The 24,443-nt window shown below is 41.8% G+C and overlaps 1 protein-coding gene across 15 annotated transcripts in view; it reads left to right on the top strand.

Moving 5' to 3' along the window:
* Positions 1 to 24,443, top strand: part of NAV3 (neuron navigator 3) — a 789,636-nt gene that overhangs the window by 748,491 nt on the left and 16,702 nt on the right. For all 15 annotated transcript variants that reach the window (XM_040343949.1, XM_040343951.1, XM_040343950.1 and 12 more), the window contains 2 exons: positions 612 to 808; positions 17,633 to 17,751. In XM_040343949.1, the coding sequence (XP_040199883.1) occupies positions 612 to 808; positions 17,633 to 17,751 (316 nt within the window). The remainder of the gene's footprint in view (positions 1 to 611; positions 809 to 17,632; positions 17,752 to 24,443) is intronic.

The raw sequence follows: 24,443 nt of genomic DNA, 5'->3' as shown, positions 1-24,443 counted from the left end.
GGAATGTTTGCCCATTCTTCCAGAAGCGCATTTGTGAGGTCAGGTACTGATGTGGAACATGAAACATTCCTTAACCTTGTGGACAGCCTTCCCAGAAGAGTTGAAGCTGTTAGAGCTGCAAAGGGTGGGGCAACTCAATATTGAACCCTACAGACTAAGACTATGATGCCATTAAAGGTCATGGGCGTGTAAAGGCAGGCACCCCAATACTTTTGGTAATATAGTGTATATACAACTCCGATAGTAAAAGTAATGTCAAGTTTATTAAAACAATCATTATACACATACATGTAACACTGTCTCCAGAAAACAGTAGCATACTATATAATAATTATGATCATTACGGTATCATTGTTAAATGTTTTACAGTGCATAGTATTTTTAGAAGTTAGGGATGATATCACATGTTATACACATTCCAAAGTGAACAATTATGTTTTTGTATTAGCCTCCAGCAATCTTTGTTTTTTGATATTAACAATTTTAACATTGGAAATATCAAGGCCCCTGATTTCTTGTATCATTATTTGTTCATTGCTGGGTATGATAGTACTATAAATGTGTCTATTTTAATATTATCTTCTAATTTTGAGTAATATTGTTCCTCTCAGATGGGTGCTATGTGCAAACCATACAGACCCAGTAAAGGGTTTTCTTGGAAGATACTTAAGGCGAAAATTAATTGAAATGGAAATAGAGAAAAATATGAGGAACAATGATCTCATAAAGATAATTGAATGGATTCCTAAAGGATGGCACCATGTCAATGGATTTCTGGAGACACATAGTTCCTCAGATGTCACTATTGGTATGAAACTATGATTTTGATATTGACCACTACTTTTTTTGTATTTTCTTTTGATTTTGTATAGTACATAGAGATATCACAGCTAAATGTGATGAGTTAACATTGGTATCTTTGTTTCCTATTGTGGAATATAATTCACATTACCATCCACTTTTATTAAAAACATGTAATTATATGTAGCATGCTGCCACGAGTGACACAAAATTACTTCCATGTTCCATGTTCCATACCCACCTCAATCCGGCTGTCAATCAGCCACAAAATTCCCGCAGAAATTTTCTGCACTCTACAAAATTCACTCTGGAGCCTATTTCCAGCGATACCACAAAAAATATCATCGGTGCCTTGCGGAACAGCACATCGCCCAATGATATCATCCCTACTAAACTGTTGAAGGATTGTGCCGACATTCTGGCACCACCCATCACACAGCTTATAAATCAATCTTTTAAGGAAGGCATAGTGCCATCCATGCTGAAAGAGGGCATAATCCAGCCCATCCTGAAAAAACCGAATCTGGATCCCAAGGACCCAATTCACCGCCGCCCCATAACAGGCCTAAACGTTCTCTCTAAGATAATGGAGAAAATAGTGGTACTACAGCTGCAACAGCATCTAGATACCCATAACCTACTGGATCCATTACAATCAGGCTTCCGTCCTGGACACGGGACAGAAACGGCCTTACTTAAAATATGGGACGACGCCCTCGAGGCCGCAGACGAAGGAGAATCTTGTCTCCTAATTCTGCTGGACCTCAGCGCAGCCTTTGACACGGTAGATCACAAACTGTTACTGATGCGACTAGCTTCGGTAGCAGGAGTTGCAGAAGGTGATTTACCATGGTTTTCTTCCTTTCTTGAAAACCGTTCACAAACAGTTAAATTGGGTTCTTTCACGTCTGAGAGGCGCACGGTGTCATGTGGAGTCCCCCAAGGATCCCCCCTGTCACCGGTGCTTTTCAACATCTATCTTCGCCCTCTCTTTGATATTATCAGTAGCCAAGAACTACTCTATCACTCTTATGCAGACGATACGCAACTGTACTTGCGCATCGGCAACAAAAAGAATCATCATCCAAGTTTAGAGAAATGTCTTGCTTTTATTGACAACTGGATGACCAACAGCCATCTTAAACTCAACAGTTCTAAAACAGAACTCCTTGTGTTTCAGGCCAGCCGAAAGAGTCAAGTGGTAACAACTTGGACTCCACCGCCCATTCTGGGGCAAATCATCAACCCTAGCTCCAAAGTCAAAAGTCTCGGGGTCATCTTTGACACCTTCATGACAATGGACGCACAAATAGGGTCAGTAGTCAGCGGTGCGCACTATCTGTTGCGCCTACTACGCAGACTTATTCCATTTATCCCTAAAGAAGACGTAGCAGTCGTGGTGGGAACAATCATAAACTCCAGACTGGACTATGCCAACGCACTGTACCTCGGACTCCCAAAGTACCAAATCTCCCGTCTGCAAGTCGTACAGAATACGGCCGCCAGACTGGTGACTGGGAAAAAAAAATGGGAATCAATCTCACCTTCGCTGAGAACCCTTCACTGGCTGCCAGTAAAAGACAGAATTGCATTTAAAGCACTCTGCCTTACACATAAGTGCATCCATGGGAAGGCTCCGCAATATCTTTGCGACAAGATAGAACCTCACAATTCGAATCGCGTTCTGCGATCCACCGACCAAAATCTGGTCAGGGTACCAAAAACTAAATACAAATCCAAAGGAGAAAGAAGGTTTGCTTTCCAGGGTCCTAGACTATGGAACGCTTTACCAACCAGCATTCGGTTGGAGGAAAACCACCTGATTTTCAGAAGACGGATCAAAACTCTGCTCTTTTGAGGTCATGAGTCACAAACAACTAGCGCCCAGAAGCGATTCAGTTCGCATGTGTTGCGCTCTATAAATTTTTCATTCATTCATTCATTCATGTGCTCAATGATAATTTTTTCTCAGTCTCTTAGGTCACAGATGGATTTCATTTTTTAGTTGTTATGGGAAGAGCAAACTGCTGAATGCACAGATAAGATACATAGGAGCTGTTTTAACTGCTAAATGATTTGTATTTCTGTCCATCAAATCCTGTATTTGACACAACCCCTCGCTCAACTAGGTGATTGACACTAATACACAATACCAGCTCTAAAAAGTCAAAGAAAATAAATCGCTGTTATACAGCAGAAAAGTGCCAATGGATGTCCGCCAGCGCCCGCTGATCGACTAGGAGAATGACAGAACAGAGCTCTGCATATGTAAACAAGGCAGAGCTCTGTCCTGTCAGTGGGGATGTGCTGGATTTTGTTTCCCTGCAAAGGGAATAAAATTCAGCACGTTCCTTAGTAAAAGCACAACATAGAAAACACAAGAACACTGGTTAGGCACACATTTAACCCTTTGTTTGCCCTAGAAGTTTAACCCCTTCTCAAGGCCTTAGTGTTACTGGTTCCCACAAAGTGTCAAAAGTGTCAGATTGTCCTCCGTAATATCGCAGTCCTGCGATAAATCACTGGTTGCCACCATTACTAGTATAAAAAAAGTAATAATAAAAATTCCAGTATATAAACCATAGTCTGTACCTTTTGCGCAAACCAATCAATATAGGCTTATTGGGATTTGTTTTACCAAAAATATGTAGCAGAATACTTATTGGTCTAAATGTATTAAGAAATTATTATTATTATTTTTTTTATTGGAGATGTTTTATAACAGTAAAATATTGTTTTTTTTCAAAATTATGGGTCTTTTTTGGTAGCGCCAAAAATGACCCAGTGGTGATCAAGCACCACCAAAAGAAAGCTCTATTTATGGGAAAAAAAAGGACACAAATTTCATTTATGTACAGCCTTGCATGACAGCGCAATTGTCAGTTACAATAATGCAGTGCCATATAGCAAAAAATGGTTGTTAATGAACTTGGGAATAATTATATTGTACAAACTCCTAAATTAATCTAGAAGTGGTCCTTGTGTATACACTCTTGTGCATTTAAATGCTATAAACAGTGTCCACAGCAAAGTAATGTGAAATCTTCCCATCCCTACTTTACCACCATGCAGAAAACATTATTTCAAATGGACTCTTACCAATGTTAATGGGCCACATAAAGCAGGATGTGCTATGCTGAGAGGTCACAAGGTATTTCTGTCCCTCCCAGTTATTAGCTCTAGGCTTCCACCAGTTTCCTTGGCAAGTCCTTCATATCTAAAAAAAAATACAAAAAAAAAGATCCTGTTTCCTAAAAGCATGCATAACAACACAGTGCTTGTGCTGTGTCATGTGGCCTCCTGAATAACCTAAAATATCTGTCTGATCCTGCCTGATTCTGCCCTCCTCCTATACAACAGTTTATCATGGCTGCTGAGCCCTGACATTGTGGTCAGTGTTTGTGCCTCCCTTATCCACAGCCCTGCTCTGTCCTTCTCTGTCCTCCTCTCCAACCTGCCTTTCTGCCTGTCAGCTCGAGACACTGCCCCTCCTGCTGCTATAAAAACTATATCATATTATCCCATTCCCTCTGTTATAGAACAATATGCTCCCCATTGTCTGAGCTATATAAAAACCGATGACAATTTCTACCATATATCAGAGCATCTCCCAACACTCACGTGACTCCTCAGCTCTCTCCTCTCTGTCTGACATCCACGGGGGATTCTCTGCCCCTCCCACTGTAGCTGTCAGCCTGGGAGAGGAGAGAGATGGGAGTCACATGAATGCCGGGAGTTGCTCTGATATAAGGTAGAAATCTGCATCTTTTTTATATAGCTAAGACACTGGGACTGTTATTTAACAGATGGGATTGGATGACTATAATATAGTGGCTTAAAGGAGTTGTAAAGGATTTTTTTTCCCCTCTAAATAGCTTCCTTTACCTTAGTGCGGTCCTCCTTTACTCACCTCATCCTTCGATTTTGCTTTTAAATGTCCTTATTTCTTCTGAGAAATGCTCACTTCCTGTTCTTCTGTTTGTAACTCACCACCGTAATGCAAAGCTTTCTTCCTGGTGTGCAGAAAGCCTCTTGGGGGGAGGGGGCAAGCAGGACTGTCAGGACGCCCACTAACACACAGCTCCTTTCTCTATCTGCAAAGTAGAGAGTATCCTGACTTGCCTGCTCGCCCCCTCCCCCTCAAGAGGCTTTCTCCACACCAGGGAGAAAGCCTTGCATTACGGTGGTGAGTTACAGACAGAAGAACAGGAAGTGAGCATTTCTCAGAAGAAAAAGGACATTTAAAAGCAAAATCGAAGGATGAGGTAAGTGAAGGAGGACTGTACTAAGGTAAAGGAAGCTATTTAGGGGTTAAAAAATAAATCCTTTACAACCCCTTTAACAACCACTTTAAAGATTACAGTGGTGTCCTCTCCCCATCTCCAGCCTTCTGATTGGAAAGTGAAAAATCAGCAGCAGATTGATGAAAGCCATGCCTCTGCTCAGCTGTTCTTTTTTCCAATCCTATCAGTATGTTCCTTGTGAACAGATTTGCATGCAGCACACCTGATTGGCTCCCAGTCTAGGTGCTGCTGTATAGAGATTACAAAATAACAAAAGGCCAATACAAAGTCCATTTCAAACACTTATGCATGAACTTTAAAACATTTTTTATTTAATCCCCAGGGGTCCAAGTGCATGTAATGCCGCGTACACACGATCAGTTCATCCGATGAAAACGGTCTGATGGATTTTTTCATCTGATATCCGATGAAGCTGACTCATCAGTCTTGCCTACACACCATCAGTTAAAAAAATGATCGTGTCAGAACGCGGTGATGTAAAACACAACGACGTGCTGAGAAAAGTTCAATGCTTCCGAGCATGCGTCGACTTGATTCTGAGCATGCGTTGATTTTTATCTTTCAATACGTTTTTATTGAAAAAATGTTTTCCAAGTAGCAGATAACAAGGCTCGAAGCCCATAGCTGATGCAACAGCAACATATACGTTCATTACGTAGCAATGTAATCACAGTTGAAGCATTCAACTCTATTTAGAAGGCCTGGTGAGCCGAGTAATCGTAGAAAGAAACATAACAAAAGAAAAGAAGTATAAAAATACTATAAAACGGTAGAAATAAAGTACAAAAGTAAAATAAACAGACAAACAAACAAGCGCAACCCTCCGTCCGTCTTCCACCACACCAATGGAGGCAACAGCCAACGCATCGAAGAGTTAAAGAGTCAAATTCAAGGGAGTTTGTACCGCTCGTACCAATCAAACCATAGTTGCCACAGGGGGCGTATTTTATGTGAGGAATTTTGCGAGGAGGCGTATAGTAGTTCGTATGTGGCATGAGTATGGGTGGTCGTGATCACTTCCAGCAAGGAGGGGGGTTTACTTGTTTCCAGTGGCGGGCGAGCACTAATCTCGCACTTAGGAGAATGTGTGTGGCTATCATTCTTTTGTCAGGGGGGAGAGACTCAATACCCAACGAGAGCAGTGCCATACCCGGCTCCATTGGTAGTGGTAGACCCAGGACATCAAGTATAACCTGAAAAACATCCTTCCAGTATTTAGCCACCAAAGGACAAACCCAGAAAATATGGAACAGAGTACCTAAGTTTCCACACAGCCTCCAGCAGCAATTCGGGGCCTGTGGGGCGAATTTTGCTATTCTAGAAGGGGTTAAGTACCATCTTAATAACATTTTCTGGTTAAGTTCCCATAGGTTCACACATTTTGTGGCTGTATATGTTATGTTAAAAGCCTTTTGCCACTGTTCAGCGGAATATGCTGTACCCCACTCCCTTTCCCACTCGAGTACTGCTGAAGATTTAGTAAAGACCTCTTTGTCATTAAGTAACATGTAGAACATGGAGATACCCCTAGTCTTGGCCGTAGGGCTAGTATAGAATAGGGTGACCTGCCATGGCAAGGAGATGGTCTTTATCGGATGAGTTCGTAAAAGGTGACTAATCTGTAAATAGTAGTAAACATCTTTAGCCGATAAGCCATATTCCAATTGAAGAGCACGAAATGATTTTAGGGCCGGGCCTATCATTATGTCCGTTACGTCTTTTATCCCTTTGGCCACCCAATCGTCCAGATTCACATTGGGAATTACGCTGGTCAGACACTGGATCGGGACAGGTACCTTCGAGCATACTTGTTGGTGGAAACTAAGAGAGGTAAATACCTCCCACCCCTGAAGTGACGCTAGAATCGTCGGGGAAAACTCGTCCCGTTGCAGATTAACGCTACGAGACATTAAGAGGAAGGCGTATAGATCATGACCTGGTATCTGATAACTCTCTAATTCCGACCATCTCCTGTCCCCCGAGTTTGGAAACCATGCTTTAATTTGGGCTAGAAGAGTTGCTATGTAATAGTCCCTTAGCTCTACCATGCCCACTCCTCCCGCTCGTCTAGATTTGACTAGTTTGGAAAATGCACAACGAGCCTTCCTGCCTTGCCATAAATATTTGCTGAGAAGTGATTGTGCGGCTCTGAAAAAGGATTTAGGCACTGGAATAGGAAGCGTTCTGAACATGTATATCATCTGTGGCAGTACCACCATTTTAAAGGTTGCCAACCTACCCGACCAGGATAATTCCGTTTTCGCCAGCTCCTGCAGTTTGTCTCTAAGCCTGTCTAGGAAGGGCGTGTAGTTGGCTCTGACCAGGGCGGAAGTCGTTGGTGTAAGGGTGATGCCTAAATATTTTATCCCTACCTTGTCCCAAGTATATGGAAAGGAGTTGGCTAGCTTTTTCTGTAGACCATCACTTATGTTTAAGCCCAAAATGTAGGATTTGTGTTCATTGACTTTATAATAAGTCATTTGGCCAAACATTTGCAATACCTGATGTACCGAAGCCAGGGATCTCTCCACATCCGACAGTATCAATATTACGTCGTCCGCAAAAAGGCTGATCTTGTGTGTGGATCTGGGGGTTTTAAAACCAGAGATCTGAGGGTGATCGCGAATGTAACACGCCAGGGGTTCCATCACTAAGTTGAAGATCAGTGGGGAAAGCGGGCAACCCTGGCGTGTGCCATTTGTAATTTGGAATGGTGTGGATAAAACTCCAGACGTGAACACCTGTGCCATCGGACAGGTATACAACGCCATAATGGCCGAGAATATTGACCCTGTAAAGCCAAAAGCACTCAGCACTTTAGCTAGGTAGCCCCAATGAACCCTATCGAACGCCTTCTCTGTATCCAAAGCGAGGAGCAGAGAAGGCGTTCTTGTTTTATTTAAGCAATGGATAATATTGATTAAGCGCCTAGTGGCATCTGACGTCTGGCGTCCCATTGTGAAGCCAGATTGGTCAGGATGCACCAGGTCTGGGAGAACTGTATTTAAACGAAGGGCAATGAGTTTGGCATAGAGCTTCAAGTCTATATTAAGAAGCGAAATGGGCCGGAAATTTTGCGGCTCAGTTGGATCCTTCCCTGGCTTGGGTAAAGTAATAATCAATGCTTTCAACATTTCTGAGGGGAAAGAGGCCGAGGCAACCGCACCATTGAACACTTCAACCAGATAGGGAGACAGTATCATTTTAAAAGTTTTGTAATATTCCCCTATAAATCCATCTGGACCTGGGGATTTGTTAGATGGCAGAGAATCTATGGCCTTCTGAACTTCCTGTGTGGAAAAAGGGGAGTTCAGCATTTGGAGTTGAGCAGCTGTAAGACGGGGGAGTGACAACCTGGACAAAAAATCATCTATCAGGGCAGGTTTAGGTTGATAGGTGTGGGGGTCCTTCTCGAGATTATAGAGGGAGGCATAGTAGCTGCTAAATGCATCCGCTATGTCTTTAGGATGGTAATGTTTAACTCTAGACGTGGGGTGGATAACAAAGGGTATTTTAGATTTATATCTGTAGCCGCGGAGTCGACGAGCTAAGATTTTGCCTGCTTTGTTACTGTTAGCGTAAAATTGGGCTTTAAGTCGTCTAGATGACTTCTCGAAGTCATCCAGAAGGCATAGTCTGAGGTCACATCGTAGCTTTGTGAGTTTGTTAGAGATCAAAAGAGATGGGGCCTTTTTATTCTGGTTCTCTAAAGCTTCAATTTCACTAGTCAAGTCTTTGATGCGCTTTTGCCTCCGCCTCTTTACCCCTGCCCCGATCTTAATAAATATTCCCCTCATGAAAGCTTTATGAGCATTCCATAAAACAGAACAGTCACCAACTGAGTTCTCATTAATCTCAAAGAATTCCTTCAAATGAACCTCCAGGGAGGCTTTCGAGTCCGGTAGTTGTAGGAGTGAGGGATTGGCCCTCCATACTGGACATGCACCCACTGAGAAAGCGTCAGATAGTGAGAGAGAGATAGACGCGTGGTCCGACCAGGTGATAGTGTTGATGGCCGTTTTGGTAGTCTTGTTTAACAGGCCAAAGTCAATCAAAAATAAGTCAATCCTCGATTAGGATCTGTGTGGGGATGAAAAAAAGGTGAAGTCCCTTTCATCAGCATGGTGACACCTCCAGGCGTCAAATAGACTGTTTTGTCGTATTGTTTGCTGAAGCGAAGGGCCCACGCGGGAGGGGGTGTGAGTAGAGTCCATATGTCGGTCAGGGACCAGGTTGAAGTCCCCACAGACGAGCAAGGCGCCTTTCTTGACGCGCTCAACCTTTTTCATAAGTCTGTTAATGAAGCGTAGTTGATGGCGATTAGGGGAGTATACATTGACCAGTGTGTATGTAACTGAGTTAATGTCACATATTATGATCAGGAATCTTCCATTGCTATCTCTGATTTCCTCATGTAGTTTAAAGGATACTGAGTCTCGTATAGCCGTAAGGACTCCCCGCTTCTCAATGTCGGCGCTCGCCGTGAAAACATGTGGAAAACTCCTGTGTGAGCATTGGGGTTGTGCTGAGATACAGAAGTGTGTTTCCTGGGCACACAGAATGTCCCCCCCATGTCGCAGGGCTTCGGCCCACATTTCCTTACGCTTTGCGGGGTGGTTTAGTCCCTTAGCATTTATGGAGAGGAACGTCACTCCCATAGTATCTGAGTAGTATCATTGATATGAGAGCTCCATAATGGAGAGAGATGGGATGAAAATTGAGCAGACTCCTTCAATGTGTGTTTAGAACGGTCCCAGCATTCGTATAAGCATATAGTGAGTATAATCATAGTACTCACGGTTGTGAAGAGGGCCATACGGCTTTGGATTTTGTCGGTGACGGTGGTGCTCCATGGAGGTTCACAGATGAATCTAGGTAGTAGGTAGTGAGGTAGTTGTTCAGTGGTTGGGATCTCAGATGAATCTTGGTGAGTGGCCAGCCGGCCCTCCGGGTGCGCTTCGGCGGACGGAAAAAAGCAAGACATGAGAACAAAACAAAATAAGTTGAAAAGGAAAATAGAAAAACAAGGTTGCAAATTTGGCATCATAGCCGCAACAAACATTTTAACTGAAGAACAGACCAATTGGTCAAGTGAGAACAACAGTATCTCAAAGTGCAGCAAGAGGCTGCTCAGGCACTATTGGGGGGGAAAAACGTTTGTGTTAGAGAAAGCCAAGCCCCTCCTCAGCGGGACTTAGTGCTGCGGTCATGTAAGCCAGGCTTTAGGCGTGTTTCGTGGAGTTTTTGGCAGTGACCTTCGTCCACTCCTGGGTCACAGGTTTTTTTTTTTTCGCAGTGTCAGCATTGGTTGCTGCATCAGGGAGAATGTCCCATGCTCTGAGTAATGCCAGGCCCTCATCCAGCGAGTTCACCACATGGTTTCTGCCCTCTTTGGTAATAGTGATGCTGGTTGGAAAGCCCCATCTATATGTTATCTGATGATTTCTCAGTGCCTTAGTTATAGTAGCCAGATTCCTCCGTTTTTTCAGGGTGTACTGAGAAAGGTCGGCATAGAATTGCAATTGCTGATATTCTGACGGTATGTGGTCTTTGGACCGCATGACCGCCATTAATTGCTCCTTAACGTGAAAGAAGTGTACTCTCAGGATAACATCTCTGGGTATGTTTTCGGGAAGATAAGATGGTTTCGGGAGACGGTGGATCCTGTCGATCGTAATGTCGATCGCTGTGAGATCTGGAAGTAGCTCTGACAACATAGTGGTGGCGTAGGCTTTAAGCTCACTTTGCTGCACTGATTCAGGAACTCCTCTTATTTTTAAGTTGTTTCTCCTACTCCTGTCTTCCAAATCTGCTAATTTAGCCTTGACACCCTCCAACTCATCTTCTCCCTGTTCCTGGGCGTCTACTAGATCATTGATCGTGGTGGCGTATTCGCCCATTTTGGTTTCAACATGTTCCACCCTCGACTCCACTGCTTGTATGTTTTTGTGAAATTTATTCATGCAGGACATCATGTCTGCCTGGATGGTGCTTCTGAGGGAGAGCAGCATGTCTTTCAGCATGGTATCCATGACAGGCTGATTTGTGGTGGGGAATTTTTCGATTTGAGCAGGTAGTTCTCTCGTGTCATCCCCGGAGTCAAGATCGGGTCCTGGCACTGGGCTGTATTGCGGCTCCTCCATCCTAAATCTAGCCTTTGCTGGACTGGCTGTTTGTGGAGTATCTGGACAAGATTGTGGGCTTCCCTGGGAATTACTGTGCCTGCTATGTAAGGCAGAGGAAAGGGGAGAAGAGCGAGCCGGGCGCACCGGCGTGGATGACACACCGGCGCCATTCCGCTTATCCCCATGCTGACTGAGCGGGAAGAATTCCGTCAGTTTGTGTGGTTTCCTGTCTTCCTTCCTTTTCCTTGTCATGGTTTGAGTGTTACCCAAGGGTATGGGAACTGGTCACTGATCGTGTGGTTCGCCTGGTCTACTGTTTTGTGTTGCTAATTGTCCCGCTGGTATGGAGCTTCGCTATCAAGTGTCCATCTCTGTCCGCGGCTAGTCACTCATTGAGAGGGTCACCCATTTAAGCGGCAATGGCGTTGTAATGGACAGCGGTTTATGCATCTGGAGTGGGGCAGCGGTATCGCAAGGCCTTTGGTTGCGTAGCAACAGCACTCCCCCTGCACTCTCTAGATAAGTGGATTACTTTAAAGCTTGTTTGGATGCTTTCTAGGATTAAGTCATACAGTGGTTAATGAATGAAGGAGCCCAGTAGACTATGGATGATTCCAACAAGGCACTAGTTAGGGGATAGGTGTAGCTCAATTTTCTGAGACGGCTGGGAGTGTTTGGGGTAGCAATATGTCCTCCAGGAGTAGGCCGAAGCCGCAGATTTTCCTGAGAGGGGGGACTGATTGAGCTTGAGTCTATGGGGGCTTAGTGTAACCCCCCCCGAGCCGCGATCGTATCCCCACACCTGGCCGTAAGTTAGAGACAGTCCCGGGGTTAGTAGGCCAGGGATAGGCCGGAGCCCGGCTACTCACTGTGACCCGCTGGAAGTAGATCCCGGACCGTGGGCTGCAAGAAGTCGCTGCAGGGCTGGAACCTCGGGGCTTCTCCCCAGCTGGACGGGCAGATTGTGGCTTCCGGAGGGGCCTCGGATGGTGTTGGAAGCGGCTCCCCCCTCCGATGGGTGAGATGCAGGTGTCGCGGGCTCCGTGGGCAGTGTAGGCCGCAAGATGGCTATGCGGAGCTCCACGCTCCACGACCGGGACTTCGAGGGATATCCCCAGCAGAGCAGGAAAGAAGCGGTCTCAGGGTGTGCCTCGTTCCTTGGTGTAGGCAGCGCTCCCCCTGGATGGACAGGATACTGTCGCCGCGGGCCCCAGAGGTGGCGTAGGCCTCAAGATGGCGGCGGCGTGGAGCGAATCCCTCTCCGGTCCCGACCCGGAATCCTAGGCATCCGTGCTCCAAAAACACCCCGGACCAACCGCAGGTAGCCTCCCAAGGTAGGCGTTGTGTTGATGCTCGATTTGAGCGTGGATTAAGGCGATGATGGCGGTGGATGCGCTCTGCCAGAACGGAGCTCAGCTTCCCATGCGTTGATTTTTAACCGATGGATTTCCCCACAGATGATCATTTTTTTTTAACCATCAGACCATTTTAAAACAGGTTCTACGTTTTTTCACGGATGGGAAAAAAACTGATGGGGCCCACACATGATCGATTCGTCTGATGAAAACGGTCCATCAGACCGTTTTCATCAAACGAACCGATCGTGTGTACGCAGCATAACACTTGGTCTTGTTTTGATTGACAGTCCTGTTGCAGAGTAAAAGGCTCCTCCATATTTATGTTAATTCTGGCTGCAGCCTCACCCCACTCTAAAGTCCAGTTTATGGGTGTTCCTGTGGGGGGAGGGTACACCCACAAATGAGCTCCCACCCCCACTCTAAAATGATTGACCGTTTACTATTATTAATTATAATTATGTGTTGCCAAGCTCTGATTTATTAATTCATATTAGTAAAAGATCACTTCGTGCTATGGGGATGTGTGATCAATGTGACGGTGCCCTGGATGTTTACAAGCAGGCACAGATAGATAACACAGATCTAAAGCTCTTAATGATCTTTTACTATTGTGAATCAACAAACATCTCTGCCTGGACATTCATAATTGTGAGAGAGCACTCAGTGCTTTGGCAGATAGATTTCACAGCCCTGCGACGCTGAGAGGTTTGTCTATTTTATGAATTGATGATTGGTGCTGTCAGTGCCAGTACCACTCATTAAAGTGTTACTGCAGTAAAGATCGAAACTTGCTGAAAGATCTTCATTCCACACTTTGGGAGTGTCAGATGCTGACATCCCCTGCTGTGCTCTTCAGTTCTATCAAAAATCAAAAAAGGGCACAGTAATGCAAACATTCTTTAAGTAAGCTTGGTTCTCCAACCCAGTGGAGTTTGATGGTGCAGCAGGACTGGTAGGTGTTAGTTGCTTGGTTTGCAGAAATCTTTTAAGCTTATAAAATCGAGACAGAGTTGGCTCAAAGTGTTACTAAACCCAGGACCCTGCATTCACTAGATCTGGTCTCCCACAATACACAGAACATGGAAATGCTATTATTTTAGTAAATATAAACTGATAAATACCTTTTCTCATCAGAAGTATATAGCAGTCTTGTGACTTCTGTCAGTGTCCAGCCGATCACTGATTAAAGCTTGTCATTCTCCTCTGACTGTGCTATGAGGCTGCATGATCCCTGACCCTTTGTGTGGACAGTGCTAATTGGCACTGTGCCCTTCACATGCACCCCCCCCCCCCCAAAAAAAAAAAGAAAACTGCCAAGCAGCACACACAAAATGTGCAGAGTGCCCTCCAAGGCTCTGTAGTATCAGGAGATGTATTGGCGATCGTGGAAGAAGGGGAGGATCTGAAAAGACAGGATCAAACAGCCTTTTTACACAATGCACAGGCTTAAACCCTTAAGTTCCAAAGTGAGCATAACAAGCATGCTTTACTGCATATTCAGACTGGTTTTACTGTTGTGGGTTTAGTAACACTTTAAGCTTTCTTTTAGTTACATTAATATATGTACATAATAATTGAGGCTGACCAGTGTGGATTGTAGATTTAAACCACAAATAACCACTATAACCACAAATACGATTCAAACTTTTGATCTCCAGCTGTGTTGTTTTAAATGCAGGTTTGATTCTGAACATAGATCAGTTCTGCCTCATAATAAAGTTATTTCCGTTATAACGGAGTCATTTAAGTTATTAGTAGTGTTAGCCAAACCAAAAATCAGGAGCACGCTCATTTTGTAAAAGAGCAATACCTATTTTTCTGTACTTGCAGCGTTTTTGGAGGCATGCAACATGAGAAAATGTTCATCTATTGCAAAGATGTACAGTATCGTTTTTTTTGCCCTGATATACACTATAATGTGATAGTGTGATTGTCTTTTGTTCTCATTCTCTGTGTTCTGTACATCCTGAAATTATAATTCGATTGTGAGATTTGTAGAGGTTAAATCTTTTCCAAAAAGTTACAAAGTTCATTATAAACAAACTTTCACTGTATGGTGTATAATAACATGGTGCATTCTGTTGGCTGATAAGTTCCCTGCGCTGTGCTTTCTACGGTATTTTCTATCCCTTTGTCTTATCTCTCTTTATCTGATCAACCACTGTACAATCCAAAACATTGGAACTTGTTCAATTCTCTATGCGAGACGCATGGAAGATTGCTAAAATCAAGATAAGTCACATCTACTGCTCCACACTGATCTACTACTTTAATCGTCCAGTCTAAAAAATCAATTTCAAGCTTTGAGTAATGTGATCTCTCTGCAGGTTGACTTTTTAGAAATGTACCATTGTGCACCTTTTTAAAACTTAAAATAAGACTATACATTTTATATATATATATATATATTTTTTAAAAGAGCTGTTCTGTAGAGCATTATCAGATGGTGTCAGCAGCATGTAAAATATGATTCACACGTTTTCAGCTGTGAATGTTAACTAGTGGAACTATTTGTCCTATTTAAAGCATTTCAGTCCTTGACTGGATATGAAGGTCGCCATCAGGAGATCTGTAGACATCACATTTATTTAGAGATGTTTGGGACTTAATTTAAAGGTTGGCTTAAAAGTTATTTACTATTTTGGAACATCTTTAACAAATGGGAGAGTTAGCAGAAAAAAGTAGCATTTTCTAGAAAGCCACTTTTACTAAACGTAATTTTACTTGGGATTTTTTAATGTTTGACAGGTTTTAATTTTTTTTGCCCAGATACAGTAGCATAAAGAAACAGCTAAAACAATTCAAGCCTGTATATAAGTCCTATAGCTCACAAAACAAAAATCACAAGATCTGTAAAAGCTTTCTATTTACAATACAGTTCGAGCAAAGGAAAAAAAAATCTACAATTACTCCCTATAGATTTACAAATTCTAATCAACAATTTCATAAATAGGCATTTGCAGTCATCAATCATCTGCCTTTATGCTGAATTCTTATGGAGTAAATTACTAGAAAAAAGACCTTGCCAATTCAAGTAAGCAAATATTACCCAGTACGGATATAAAGCTGTCAGCACCAAAGCACCAAAGCACTTTTGATTTTTACTAAATGCTGCCTGGTTATTAGGACAATTTAACCTGTCCACTGCCAGGAAGCTGCCTAATGCCTTGCTATTGTAGTTGCCAATTTTCCTTGTCAAAAGTTATTATTGATTACACATTTACACATTTAATAGGTAAATACATTAGTTTCTTATACAAAGATATTTGGGATTTTTTAATAACGCTTTCTACAAATGTTTATATCATATGAAGTACTTGGCCCATGTATAGGTTCCACGCCTCCCTTCTTTACACTCTCTCTGCTGTCACTACCAAATATGAAGAATCTGATAAATTACCAGACTGACATTAATCAAAAAAAAAAATGTGTTTGATGATGCAGCATGCAATATTTTTTTAACCATTGTTTTGCAATATGTTGGTTGGAAACAAGTGATGCTTCTCATGTTCATACCCATAAACAACACAGCGCACACATGTCCATGCCTGTACACAACACAGCGATATGCATGACAAATGAAGTTGGTGGGCCTTTATGCTTCATTAGTGAAATAAAGATGTATAAATTCCAATAGCTGCTAAAACATTTAGTACAATACCCCTGTATAGCCTAAGAAAAACTATCACGTGGTATCAAACTGTAAAAAAATGTTCAAATATTTTGCAGACTTAAACTAAGGTTATAGCTATGTTTTATTAATGTGCTCCACCATGCGCCCTGTGATGCATGTAGTTTATTTTTTCTTTATTTAATTTTTCTTACATGGAACCCTCAGACTTAGGGTGCCCTACTGTTCTGATATACAGCCATGGCCACTGTGCTCCCAGGAAAATGTTCTAGATTTTGTGACATATATTCACATATATACACATAATTGTTTATCATTCTGACTATGTGTTGTGCTTATTCTTGTAGCGCTGATGAAGGGGGAGCGGTAATGCCCCCTGAAACACGCTGGATGTTTTTCTATGACTTTTTTATCAACAATTTAAATGATCTAGGGCGCTTTTATGCAATTTTGGTCTGGAACTATTTTCTGTATTTCTATGACCCATGACAATGCGGACAGCATCACGCTGACATCAAAATGGCTGGAGGACATTGAGAAGGAGTGTTCTCAGCCATGACAATGCCAAGAACCCCCTTCCTCTATGTGTGTGAAGGCACAGTGCTTAAGAGGGTGAATATGCTGTGGTGAATTTACTGCAGGGAAATTTGCATAGGCACTCAGTTTAAGGAAGTCCCATGCACTGGCATGGTCACTATATATATATATTTAAACTATTTTAAATTAAAGGAGTTGTAAAGGTTCATGTTTTTTCACCTTAATGCATTCTATGCATTAAGGTGAAAAAACATCCGATGATTACCGGCCCCCCAGTCCCCCGTTTTACTTACCTGAGCCCTGGAAAGTCCTGCGCCGCGAACGTGCTCGATCATTGCCCAGGCTTATCGGCTCTTGTGCATTAAATACAATGACGCGGGTGTCGGGGCCGAGTCCTGCAATTGGCGGCTATGGACGCCAAATTTAGGACTCGGGAGCATGCCCGCAAGGTAACCCCCTTTGGAGAGCGCTTCCCAGGGGGGTTATCTGAAGCAAGGAGGAGCCGAGAGAGCCGCAGAGGGACCCAAAACAGGAGGATCGGGGCCACTCTGTGCAAAACGAACTTCACAGTGGAGGTAAGTATAACATGTTTGTTATTTAAAAAAAAAATAATGATTAAACCTTTACAACCCCTTTAAGCAGCTTTCTTTCTGGTATTCTGTTCTTTTTGTATGACAATATTTCTGTTTTAACACCTTAGCACTAAAATGTTTACAACATCTTGGCTGTGATGATCACATATATGCTGTAAATTTGCATACAAATAAATATAATACACACATGGTTTTACATAAACAACAAAATATTAGCTACAGGGTGCAGATATTAAATAGATAAAACAAAGTCAGTTTAAATATTTGTTTTTGTGTTTAATAGGTCCACGCCTTTTCCTTTCGTGTCCAATGGATGTGGATGGGTCTAAAATATGGTTTACAGATCTTTGGAACTATTCAGTAATTCCCTATCTCCTAGAAGCCATAAGAGAAGGACTCCAGGTAAATAGTGCATGTGTAAATGGTGCATTGAATCTATTGACTTTGTGACTACTCATGTGATGTGAAATATTTCTGTTTCAATTCAAGCCAAACATGAACAAAAATATTATTGAAAAAGTACAGTTTTTAGTCTGGGTAATAACGTTGGTCAAAAGAACAGGAGTATCATAGGTTATGTGAAGCTTTCAGAGTGGTCTGTGTCAAACAAGATGAAAAGTTCTCTGACTGTGTATATATATATATATATGTGTGTGTGTGTGTATATATATATATATATATATATATATATATATATATATATATATATATATATATATATATATATATATATATATATATATATATATATTGAATTGGCTTTGTTCTCACTGGAGGCAATGTACAATATGCAGACCTAATTAGAACTGAACAGCATTGTAATGCAAATCATTTTGGAGCCTAGAGTGAAAGTAGAACTATGTGTTACCTCAATTGTGGAGCATCGTATTCTCTGTTCTGCTGCTGAATTAATGAAGAGCAAACAGGGTTTAAGGTCATACTTTTATTTTTACACTTCGTTCACCCTGGAGCCTCCGGAAGTGCCCCTGCTTTCATGCAATGAGGACAAGGCATCACTCCACATAATGCAGAGGTGTGCATCTTAAATCCTGCCTCTGCTGGCAAAAAAAAAACAAAACACTTGTGAATGCTGGCTTTGGAAAGATGCAATATGTAGATAATTTTCAATGTGCCTTAACCTCCCTGGCGGTATGATTCTGTCTGGAATTACATACCAAAAGCGGTACAATTATTTTCCAAGGAAATTTGGCGTTTTAGACTGTAGGCCTGTAATTTTTAGAAATAGCTCACTTAAATCTGACCAAGCAAGAGTCTTGTAGGCATTCCGGGTATGATTTTTTTTTTAAAACAAAATTATAAATTATAATATAATAAATAATTATAAATAATTATAACAAATAATAATATAATTATAATAAAAATTATTCAATAATGTAATCAACTCAAAATCACTGAAATGTGCTCAGTTGCAGAATTGTCGCTGTCATTATTTTTTTTTTTTATGACGAATTTCCCCACAAATCGCTATCGCACATTTCTGCAAGTGATTATAATTTATTATCGCTGTTTTCTAGCTGATCTAAAACCATTTTTGACATAAAGGGACACTTTTGGACAATCTACAGTTTTTAGGCAGAAATGACATTTTTTATTTTTATAAAAGTACATGTAGGGCACTGGGCAGACCACTAGGGACAAGGGGGTGTGTATTTTTTACATACAGTACTGTAATCTATAAGATTACAGTATACTGTATGTAAAGTGTTTGTTTACTTTTTTGAAATTGGCGCCGTTCTCCGCTCCCGTGCGTCGTAACGTCGCAGGGAACGGAGATCGGCGGCACACGGGGAGACTGTGAATCGAGCGAGGAGGTCCCGCTCGCTCACACAGCGGGGTGGCATCGCTGGATCCAGGGACAAGGTGAGTAACTTGCCTGTGGATCCAGCGAAAGGTAAGCCGCGCCGCTGCACGTCCACCCCGAGCGTGACTCGGGGATACCGATCTTAGCATTAAAAACCAACCCCGAGTCACGCTCGGGTTTACCGCCAGGGAGGTTAACTGTATGAATGCAGTTGTGCTCATAAGTTTACATACCGTGGCAAAATTTACGATTTATTGACCATTTATCGGAGTATATGTATGATAACACAAAAATGTTTCTTTCACTCCTGGTTAGTGTTTGGCTGAAGCCATTTATTATGAATCAACTGTATTTACTCTTTTTAAATCATAATGACAACAGAAACTACCCAAATGACCCTATTCATTTTTATTTAATTTTATGGAATTTTAGTGTGAATATATTTATTTATGGTTGCACTTGTCACATGATGATGCCATTTTAAAGATTGTATGAGTTTATTCTCACATCTATTTTGTGGTACACTTTTCACAGTATTTGGACACTGTATCAGTCCATTGTTTATACTGTTGCAGCTGATTATTTATATTTTATTTTTGCTATTTTGACCATTTATTTATTGCCTTTCAAGTGTACCTGTCACGTGAGCACATTTGCACTTTATCACCTATTTATGCACAGCGCAGCACTACTTCTACATTTATACTTACCTGGGTCTTGATACTACCTTCAGTGCTTGCTGCAGTACCCCACCTTTTAGACTTGGCCAGCGCCGGAATATCTTTTTATCACTTTATACCCAAATGACCCTGTTTAAAAGTTTACATAGCCCAGTTCTTAATACCTTTAACGTCAATGACAGTTTGAAGTCTTTTGCGGTATTTGTGGATGAGGCTCTTTATCTTCTCAGATGGTAAAGCTGCCCATTCCTCTTGGCAAAAAGCCTCCAGTTCCTGTAAATTGTTGGGCTGTCTTGCATGAACTGCACGTCTGAGATCTCCCCAGAGTGGCTCAATGATATTGAGGTCAGGAGACTGAGATGGCCACTCCAGAACCTTCTGCTGTAGCCAATGACAGGTCAACTTGGCCTTTTGTTTTGGATCATTGTCAAGTTGGAATGTCCAAGTACATTCCATTCGCATCTTCCTGGCTAATGAATGCAAATGTTCCTCCAGTATTTTTTGATAACATACTGAATTCATCTTGCCATCAATTTTGACTAGATTTCCTGTGCCTTTGTATCTCACACATCCCCAAAACATCCCCTTCTGTAACCCCACCACCATGCACAGAGGAGTGCCCTAGAATTATCCGACCACAGCAAATTTAAGGCTCTGATGTTGGTTCACAGGTGGAGGAAGGGAGTAACGTGAGCCTAGAGAGAGGGGATGACAAAGGACACGAAACTGGCAGTCATGTTCCCCCAGCTGACGCATAATGCCAAGTTTGCTCCAGTGAGGAGGAGGGAGGGGATGATGAGGTCACTGACTGTACTTGGGTGCCTGAGAGAAGAGAGGAGGAGAGGGCACAACTCCAATGAGGCAGGATGTCCTCTAGGGGGCAGCTTAAGGGCAGCCACCCTTTTGCATCACACTGCAGAGCTCTGAAGCCTCGCTGACTTTTAAAAGTTCCTTGGTGTGGGCCTTTTTCAAAACGTGTGCAGCAGATCGCACCGTTGCTGTTTGCAAACTATGTCTGAAGTGAATCAAGCGTGACCACAAGCAGCTGCTTGGGCACCACATGCTTGACCTGCCATGCAGTCCGTTGGCAACAGTACTTGAAAGACCCACATAATAGAAAAAGGTGGACTTCTCCTTGCTCCTCCTCTGGGATCTCCAACCCTACTATACCTCCAGTCCTCTCAAAAACCTGCACTGAGAGGAATGAAGGTATATCAATAGGTGTCCCAAGTACTTGCAGCCAATCTGCTAGCAGTATACCACCAATTGATTTTAGAAGGAAAATTTCCCTACTCAATTGCTGGATCATAAAAATAAATTCGTCCCAGCCATCCACATGCTCGATGTCTAAATGCTAGCTTGGCCACAGCAGGGCCTGTTCCTGCGCCCAACAAGAGTAACTGTGAGGGGTTACAGTGCTCTGGAACCACCAAAACCAAAGGCCCAATTTTTCTGCAGAGTATATAGGGCAGGCCGTATAGTATATATACTGCTGTTCAGAGTATATAGTGCCTGGGGGCCCATGCCATTTTTTTCAATGATTTTTATCTATATTGCTGGGATCCAACAATACATTACAGCCACGAGTAGTTTTGAATTACATTTTTTCCTTTAGAAATGTCATTTTGCTGTGGTACTGTTATAAACATGAGAAATATGCTTTACTTTACAGGCAGACTAAGGAGACCCCCCCCCCCAAAAAAAAAAAAAATGATATTTAAGGGAATATTTCATTGATATTGTTTCACTTTAAGCATTATTAAAATCACTGCTCCCGAAAAACTGCTGTTTTTGCATTGGTACATGTCCCCTGGGGCATTACCCAGGTCCCCAAACACTTTTTATGGCAATAACTTGCATATAAGCCTTATAAAATTAGCACTTCTGATTTTCACATTCACGTCCCATAGACTTTAATGGTGTTTGCACAAGTTTTTTGCCTGTTCGTATGTTCTGCTGCGGGGTGTTCAGCTCATCCCTAATCTTTTTATATCCCTTTTTTATTTTATACAGTTCAACTATCTTTTCATGCAGATCCTTTGACAATTCTTTTGTTTTCCCCATGATTCAGAATCCAGAAACATCAGTGCAGCACTGATTGAAAGCTGCAAGGGTCTGTCAGGAGTCCAGAAACTCATAGACCTTTTATACAGACACACTAATTACAAGCAAACCGATCACAGATGAGGATGGTTACCTTTAATAGCCATTCAAACCCCTTTGTGTCAACTTGTGTGCATGTTATCAGGGCAAAATCACCAGGGTATGTAAACTTGTGATCAGTGTCATTAGGGTAGTTTATGTTGCCATTGTGATTTAAAAAGAGTAAACACAGTTGATTGATAATAAATGGCTTCAGTCAAACACTAGCCATGAGTGAACGAAATGTTTTTGTGTTATCATTCATATTCTCTGAAAAATGGCCAAGAAATCATACATTTGTAAACTTACAAGCAAAACTGTATATGCATATTATGTGATATGCTGTTTTTTGGCTCAAAGATGTAAATATGTCCTAAAATTTATAGTTCTGACATATACCTAGAACAACCTACCAACAAATATTGCATTTAGTAAGCATTTTTACAATACAACTGTTTGGCACAGTCAGTAACGATAAGGTTGTTATCCAGTATGTTAAGCACAATGACCCCTTTGCTTTAAAAATCTACAGCTATTACAGTAGCTATACTGTGTGTATCAAAAAAGGGAGACTTTCCATTTGTATTTCTTTATTATTATTATTATTATTATTATTATTATTATTATTATTATCATACCAGATTTTTATAGCGCAAACAGTTTATGCAGCGCTTTACAACATAAAGGCAAACAGTACAATTACAATACAATTTTATACAATATGAATCAGAGAGCCCTGCTCATTAGAGCTTACAATCTAAGAGGGAGGGTCAAGAGATACAAAATAACTGTGGAGAGTAGACAGAGTAGGAGATACTTGGACGGATTGGGGTAGGGAGTTCCAGAGGATGGGAGAGGTTCTGGTGAAGTCCTGGAGGCAAGCATGAGAAGAGGTGGCAAGGGCGCTAGAGAGCAGGAGGTCTTGGGAGGAAGGAAGAGAACAAGTTGGTTTTGAGACTAGGTTAGTGATGTAGCTGAGGAGAAATGTGGATGGCTTTGTAAGTAGCTGTTAGTATCTTGAATTTAATTTGTTGGGTGAGCAGAAGCCAGTGGAGGAATTGGCAAAGAGGGGTAGCAGACACTGAGCGATTTGTAAAGTGGATGAGCCTGGCAACAGTATTCATGACGAACTGAAGGGGGATAGCTTATGTAAGGGTAAGCCAATGAGGAGGGAGTTGCAATAGTCGTGGTAAGAGATGACCAGGAAGTGAATTACAAGCTTTGTGGTGTCATTGGTTAGGAAGGGGTGTATCTTGGAGATGTTGCAGAGTTTCAGACGGCAAGCTTTGGACAGTAATTGGATGTGGGGTCGAATATAATAATAATAATATAGATAATCCAGAGTCCCAGATCAAACCTAGGACATTGGCATGTGGGAAAAGATTGATAGTTGAGCCATTGATTTTGCCAGAGAAATCAGGGGAAGAGTCAGACACATCCATGCTACAATGCCATATACTGCAATTCCAAAGTGCTGCCAATAAAACAGTATTAAAGGCAAAACCAAAAATACTAATCCTTAGATGTAGTGGCTGCATTGGTTATCTTTTTTAGGCTTTTTTGTGATTAGGCCAGTAACACACTTCCTGCCTTAGGGTACCTACACTATGAATGAGGACACAATAGAGAAACCTTTGGACGTCAGCATTAATCTGGAGGCAGGAGAGTATTAGATGCAATAGCAGATTTAGATACAGTATACAAACAAATTAAAGCCAAACCCCAGCTCACACTTTTTTAAGCAATTACAGCAACATTTTTTTTCTTTTAGGATAAAGCTTTTATAATTATTTAAAAAAAAAGGTGACCAGTGTAAGCCACTGCTAGTTCTGTTACAAAGTAACAGACTTACTGGCCAGATCACCCGGAAAAAATAAGAGGGAATGCCTACAAAGGAAATTAATGCAGCCATCACATCTAAGAAGTTGTAAGCTGTGATATAATAATTATTTGCTTTTGGGTGTACTACCACTTTAAGCCTTCACCATAATATTTTAGCACCGGATAATCAATTCTGTGCAAAAAACCTCTATAACGTGTTCACTTTTTTGAGTATAAAAATGTTGCTGAAACTAAATAATAATAAAATGGTCGCAGACAGCTATTCGTACCTTGGTCCTGCCCATTTATTTGGCTTCCTTTAAGCTTAACTTATAATTCTGACAGTTTTTTCACCTAATTATACTTTTTCCAGTATATTTTTACAACTAGGTGTTCACTGCTGTCTTTAAATTGTTCATGTTATCTATACAGGATAGAAATAAAGATAAGCTGTAAATTTACAAATCACCACCAGGTGGCACTTTAATCCAAGTACACAGCTCTGCTAAAATAGCTAAAAACTTCTGAATTTTACAATACAGACAATAGGCAAATACACAGACAAACCTACATTTGAGTTCACCGTAAAAACTTCACATCAAATAGGAATGCCAAGCAGGTAAAGTCGG

This window comes from Rana temporaria, chromosome 3 (genome assembly GCF_905171775.1).
Source record: "Rana temporaria chromosome 3, aRanTem1.1, whole genome shotgun sequence".
NCBI classification, from domain to species: domain Eukaryota; kingdom Metazoa; phylum Chordata; class Amphibia; order Anura; family Ranidae; genus Rana; species Rana temporaria.
This window is presented reverse-complemented; position numbering and strand designations above follow the sequence as displayed.